Source organism: Rutidosis leptorrhynchoides, chromosome 3 (genome assembly GCF_046630445.1).
Source record: "Rutidosis leptorrhynchoides isolate AG116_Rl617_1_P2 chromosome 3, CSIRO_AGI_Rlap_v1, whole genome shotgun sequence".
In the NCBI taxonomy this organism is placed as follows: domain Eukaryota; kingdom Viridiplantae; phylum Streptophyta; class Magnoliopsida; order Asterales; family Asteraceae; genus Rutidosis; species Rutidosis leptorrhynchoides.
The window spans coordinates 112,021,338-112,028,101 of record NC_092335.1 but is presented as its reverse complement, the minus strand read 5'-3'; the positions used below and the strand labels follow the sequence as shown (position 1 = coordinate 112,028,101).

Genomic DNA, 6,764 nt, shown 5'->3' with positions numbered 1-6,764 from the left:
ACTCAAGAACAAACCACTAAAGGTAGTTATAAGCCTACTGAATTATAACACGAACCAAACCACTAAAAGTAGTTATAAGCCTACTGAATTATAACATACACATCAATATTATTATGAAATTCAAACCACCCAAATGAAGAATCGAAAAGTTTCGAGCCCCAAAAAAAGCGTATTTCACCCAAATTAACGGAATGTGATCCGATGTATTATTAACTTCCGCTATTAAAACCGATCCCTGCCACAAGTTTATCCACTCAAAGCTTACACAAACCCGAACAATCTTTTACCTTCCGGACCATCCTTACCAAACTCGACAATGAAAATGATCCTCAAGCTTGAAGCAATCAATAATGATTGATACTCCGTATATATTATTAATTTAATATAAACAAACAAAAGAAAACAAACTAAAATAATACGGAGTAGTAACTATTGACAGAACATTAATTATATGATGCGAATAAGACAACGTGACCCATGTGTTAACTCACATGCTTATGTTCAATTATGCCCCCACATCCATACAATCTTACGTTCAGTTTTACCTCAGTATACGTGTTGTTTAGATTATACAGTAACAATTTTTTTCCCTTTATTTCACATTTCATATTCATATGCTATCACTGAAGTATCATTTTTTTCATTTTAAGCAGGACCACCAGTTAATTTTTTTTCCTTTTATTTCACATTTCATATGCTATCACTGAAGTATCATTTTTTTCATTTTAAGCAGGACCACCTGTTAGCTTTTAGCTAAAAAATAATCGATCCCAGCTCATAGTCCATCACTCCATGTTCAGTGTAATCATTAACAGTTATCAACACATACATCACTAATACATATTACATTAGTCTCATTTCAAGTGTCAATAATATTATTTTTATTTGTCCCATTTTAAGTTTAAAATTTGTATTTCACCAATCAAAACTCAAAATTGTTTTTTTATCAAAAAGATGATAATTATTGATAAAGAATAAAGTTAGTAAGATATTATAAAACTTTGTGCAACTTTAAAGTACAAATTTATAACAGAACGAAGAGAGTAATATTTATAACTTGATAAACTCACAAAGGCATAAAAAAATCTTAATGACCAAAAATGTTCTTTTACCCCTTCATTTCAACCTCAAAAAAGGTAACCCCTTTTCCAAAAAAAAAAATGCACAAACCAATGTACTTCCCATTAGTTGTCTCTTAAAAAAAAAAAAATGAAAAATCCCTCCACAATTTCCAATGTCACAATATTAAAATTAAAATCTCTAAATAAAAATTGACCTTTTCAGCAGTAAAAAAAAAACCTACATAAATATTTGTCACAACTTACATATACTCCACTTTACAACAAACAATTCAACCACCCTATAAGAAACCCAAAAAAATGACAATCCAATTAAAATATTAAAACTTTATAAAATTCCAAATATACCCTTCTCATTATCTTCCATCCAACGAATTAAACGACTCTGCAAACCCAAATGGCCTTGATGGAATACTCGTTTGTGTATTATCCAAACTCGATAAAAATGAAGATGATGAAGCATCAGCATCCATTGTACGGCTACCACCTTCAAATGCTTGCCATTTCTTTAACGCTTGCGGTAACGATAAATCTAAATCTATTCCGTACGGATCATCCGACGTTTCATCCGATGGCTTCCACATTTCGACTAGTGAAGACAACACGTTGACTGCGTGACTCATGTCTGGTCGTTGGTACGGTTCTCGTGCACAACAGTGTCCTGCCAGCTCAGCGGCCTTACTTACGCTCGCTAGGTTTTCTTCTGTTAAGTCTAGGGTTTGATCGATTGATTTTCGGAATGTGTGTTTGTTGAGATGGATTCTTCTAAACCATGTTACTAAGTGCATGCTTTCTTCGGGTTGGGTTTCGTCGAGAGCTTTTCGACCCGTGATTAGTTCCATTAGTATCACACCGAAGCTGAATATGTCCACTTTCGTGGTTACACGACCCGTAACTGTTGATTATGATCACAAAATGGAAAAAATTAGGGTTGCAAAAACTGTTGATCTGTTCAGTCCAATTCATACAAAATACAAATAATATATGACAAGTCATATGTAATAAAGTTTGTTTCATGTGTTTAAACGACTTAAAAGCAAAAAGCCAACCTCAAACAACTCTGTTGAGTTGTTGTTTAGTAAAATAAATTTCTAATTAAAGTATTTATAAAATATAAAATGGTATTCATAATTTAGAACAAAATAGTACTCCGTATATAGTTAAGGGTAAAATAGTCATTTTTTATCATTCAGTTTGTCTATTCGGCACAAAAAATAAACAACGTTATTTTTTGTTGATTACTCTATATTGCCATCTATATTTGTATTGTCATCCATATCGATATCCATATCGATACAGAACTTGATAATAATAAAAGTAATTTAAGGGTTTGAAATATGTACCTGCGTATTCGGGGGCTAAATAACCAAAAGTCCCTGCGATTCGTGTCTCAACGGAGCCTTTTCCTTCGGGAGCAAGACGAACGAGGCCGAAATCTCCAACTTTAGCTCGCATATCGTCACCAAGTAGAATATTTGAAGGTTTCAAGTCTCTATGAATAAAACTTTGATGAGCCAACCCATGGAGATACTCAACACCACGAGCCACATCCAACGCAATGGCTAACCGTCGGGTCCATTCCAACGGGCTCAAACCTTCTTCGGGCCAATTAAACAAATAGCGACTCAAAGTTCCTTGGGGCATATACTCGTAAACGAGAAGCTTCTCGTTACCATCTATACAATAACCAAGAAGTGCAACGAGGTTCCTATGTCGAACTTTGGTTAAAACTGCAATTTCCGACTTGAATTCAGCTAACCCTTTATCGGTGATCACACCACATTCCATACGTTTAACCGCGATCTTGGTTCCATCGTGTAATTCGCCTTTGTAAACGGTTCCAAAACCTCCTTGACCTAATATATTCTCGTGTGCGAAATTGTTTGTCACCGTTTTCAAAACTTGGATCGAAATGACCATGTTTCCAGCCTCCACCATTTGAATGTCGTTTCCTTCGGTTGTCGGGATCGTATGCGTTTCGCTGAGCGCACCAACGCTTACACTTGAACCCGCAACCGTAATCTTAACGCTCTCGTTATCAGAACCCGAGTTACGGGGGTGAACCACAAGGGCGTTAGGGCTTTGAACTTGACTAAACTTCTTTTGTTTCTTCTTGTAAAGAAAAAACGCCAATAAACCAATTAAAAACATGACGAAAATACCCCCAATGATCGAAAACAACACAACCCCAATCCAACTTTTCGACTTCTTTTTAGCATTTACTGAAACCCCATCCGAGTTTGATGATCCAGACGAATTGGGCGAGCTTGGATCACTAGTACTCTTTTCTTTCCCGATATCCGGGTTCCCTTTTACGTTTACATTCAAATTACTCTTGAAAACGGGTACTTTTCCGTAAAGATTATTATTCTCGAGATCTAATTCAGTAAGATTCGGAAGACCCGTAAGCTCTTCCGGAATCGTACCAGAAAGATTGTTGTTAGCAAGAATGATTCTTTGAAGTGATTTGAAAGACGAAAACTCGGGTGAAATCGAACCCGTTAGCTCCATTTTTTGAAAATTAACAATGGTAATATTACCATTGTTACAAGTGATCCCAAACCAATCTGCACATGGATCATTCCCTTTCCAATTAATAGCTAATTTCGGGGAATAATTCATCAATTTCGCGATCAATAACAACGTGTTAACTCGAGGATCGCAGTTACCGGGCTCGGGCAAACAAAAGTTATTAGTATCTTTCGCCATATCAACCGAAACCGAATCCTTAAACTTAGGCATTGGTCCTTGAAGCATATTGTTAGTCAAATTAACAGACTTTAATGAATCAAGATTCATTAAAGATTCAGGAACAATGCCAGTAAATGAATTATCCCTAAGGCTTAAAGCTTCTAATTCTGTTAAGCCCGAAAAATCGGGCAGTGGGCCCGAAAACGAATTCGAATGTAACCAAATCTCTTTTAAGAATGTCATGTTCTGTATAACATCAATCTTTCCACTAAGTTTCTGCCCATTAACCCATAAAGATTCAAGTTGTGACCCGGATAAACTCATGGGTAGTTCACCTTCCAAATCATTTAAAGCTAAATGTAAGTTTACGAGACCCGGAAAATTATCCGGGCGAAAGAAATCGGGTATTTGACCCGTTAAGTGAGCATTAACAGCAGAGAAGTTTTGAAGGGTTGAAGCACTTTTTAGGCTTTCGGGTATGACCCAGTTAGAAAACGGGTTGTTATCAATCTCAAGTGATTGTAAAGAAGACATACCATTAAAAAAATCATCAGGGATTGAAGTAAACATGTTGTTACTAAGCATTAAAACTTGTAAATTACTTAACCCGGATAAAGTGGGTAAAGGACCCGAAATGTTGTTCCATTGGAGCTCCAAACGTTCAAGTTGGGTCAGATTTGAGAGTGATGTTGGAAGTGTACCTTGAAGGTTTTGATGCCCGATTTGTATCCGGACTACCCGTTGTTCATCTTTGCAAACTACACGTTCCCATTTACATGGGTCCGGGTCGGACCATTTTAGATTCGGGTTGAGAGCTTTTTTGAGTGATAACATGACTTCAACATCTGTCTGTGAGTATCCATGGAAAAAGATTGAAGCAAGTATGATGAATATTGTGGGTGAACACTTAAAACCCATATGGGTTTTCATGTTTGACTCGGGTCGGGTAGAGAGAATGTGTGTCTGTGTGTGTTTGTATGTGTTTTTTCGGTTAGTTTTTTTGGGAAGGAGGTTGAAGAAGAAGTTGAAAATGGCAGAACAATGAGAAAGACTTGAAATTGTTTGTGTGTGTGTGTGTGTCTTGACAAGGAAAATATATATTTGGTCCTCCAACTTTAAAGAATGATTAAAGTTGCTTTTAAATGTTTGTTCGAATTACAACTGGCCAACTTAACCATTTTTGGTGAAACATTCCCACTTTAGACATTATAAATATAGTATTTTATACTGTATATATGCTAATTATTTGATACATTTATCGTATTTCTAACTAAATGTCTCTTCTAAACTGACTTACTAGTGATAACCCTTCGGCTAAACATCCTATCCAATTAGTACTATCATAATATAAAAAAAGAAATATGTTATGTTTTATAATTTTTGGAAAGATTATCTACTATCATTAAATGATTACTTTAGAAACTTTTGAGTGAATATTTTCATCATTAATATGAAAGAATTACATTTCGGTAACATACGGTTAAAAGTACATAAGAACAAGAGGATAAAACCCATAAGACCACATGTTAGCGTGTCTATGACGTGAATGTAAATTTGGGGTTTTCTGTGAGGTTTTGAGGGTTTTTTTGCTGTGACGTAGCCGTGTGAGTTTTTAATGAGTTGTAATAGTGAGCGTGAAATTTTTAGGAAGTTTATGAGTGATATGATATATATGACTGATAATTGGATAATAAAAACGATAATATAGACTGAGGTATCAAAGATTATTTGGGTGTCATGCATTTGAGTAGCCCTATTATTCGTCAAAATAACGATCATAGTATTCAGCTCTATATTGACCCTGTTGGTGCATAATCCCGAGTTCTATTATGTAATAAGTTCTATTAGTTTTGTATTTCGAATTTCAGTCATGTATGAACATCGTCATTAATACTTTGTATTTGAATTGCTTAGTATAATGTCGTGAAATGGTTAAGAGCAGTTGGTTGGCTGCTCAGACCATCGACCGATGGTAGGGACCATCGGTCGAGGGACTATCACCATCGGCCGAAGGTCCCAGACCACCGGCCGATGGTCACTGGAATTATATATATATACGGGTTTTGTGGTTCATTGTTAGGTTACACACCACAAACCCTATTGCCGTCGTATTACTTTGTGTTTACCGTCCCAGACCAATCCCCAACCGAATACAAGGCTCTAGGCATCGATTATATGAACTATTTGTTGGTTAGATTGATCCCGATAGTTAAATCAAGTATTCGACTAGCCCTAGTTATCGTTTCCGCCGTTAATATAGGTTAATACGTTTGATCTAAGGTCCATAGTACGTCTACAAAGTGGTATCAGAGCTTTTGAGTTGCTGATCAAAACGTTTTTGAGTCGATTTTATAGTTTTTGTTTTAGGGTTTTGGTCAAAACGGGTTTTCAATCAAAAGTTGAAATTTTTACGTTTAAATCTTGTGTTTTCGAGTCTATTTTTGTTCAAGGGTGTTTTTCTCAGGTTTCTATCGGTTTTGTTTAAGTCTAGAACGTCAGATTTGATCAAAATTAAAGTTTTTGTCGAAAAATCCTAGCTTTTTCTGCCCAGAATTCGTAAGAACTACCCTCGACCGATCGTCCTAGACCATCGACCGTTCGTCATGACCCTTGACCGTATGTCAGACACAATCGACCGATCGTCTAGCAGTGAACCGGAGGACAGTCTTTCATAACTTAGAACCGTTTGTCTTAACCATCGGCCGTTCGTCTTTTGTCCATCGCCGATCGTCTGTTATCATCGGCCGACTGACTCTTCCATCGACCGAAGGTCCTTACGCTAAGATTGAGGTACTGAGTTTTCACCACCGGCCGTCAGTCTTAGACCTCCGACCGATTGTCACCGTCCTCCGACCGATCGTCTCGTCCATCGGCCGATCCTCTTTTGAGACAGAATCTTTTAATTGCACTTAAGTAATCTTAATCAATCTTAATCAGTCAAAATGTCTGACACTAATGAACAAATGACAAATGAATACAGCGCGTTAGTAATTG

The 6,764-nt window shown here is 36.5% G+C and overlaps 1 protein-coding gene across 1 annotated transcript; it reads right to left on the bottom strand.

Annotated features, from left to right (window-relative positions):
- Positions 1 to 1,304: 1,304 nt before the first annotated feature.
- LOC139896664 (receptor protein kinase TMK1) lies at positions 1,305 to 4,750 on the bottom strand. Its single transcript, XM_071879308.1, has 2 exons — positions 2,423 to 4,750; positions 1,305 to 1,974 (listed from the first exon to the last, which is right to left on the bottom strand). The coding sequence occupies exons 1-2, from the start codon at positions 4,698 to 4,700 to the stop codon at positions 1,436 to 1,438; spliced, it is 2,817 nt and encodes a 938-aa protein (XP_071735409.1). The 5' UTR covers positions 4,701 to 4,750; the 3' UTR covers positions 1,305 to 1,435.
- Positions 4,751 to 6,764: the final 2,014 nt, after the last annotated feature.

Excerpts from the sequence above, each read along its gene's own strand:
- LOC139896664 (XM_071879308.1), bottom strand. The coding sequence starts at position 4,700 with ATGAAAACCCATATGGGTTTTAAGTGTTCACCCACAATATTCATCATA. Across the intron at positions 1,975-2,422 it reads TTTAGCCCCCGAATACGCAG|TTACGGGTCGTGTAACCACG; the intron begins GTACATATTTCA and ends CATAATCAACAG.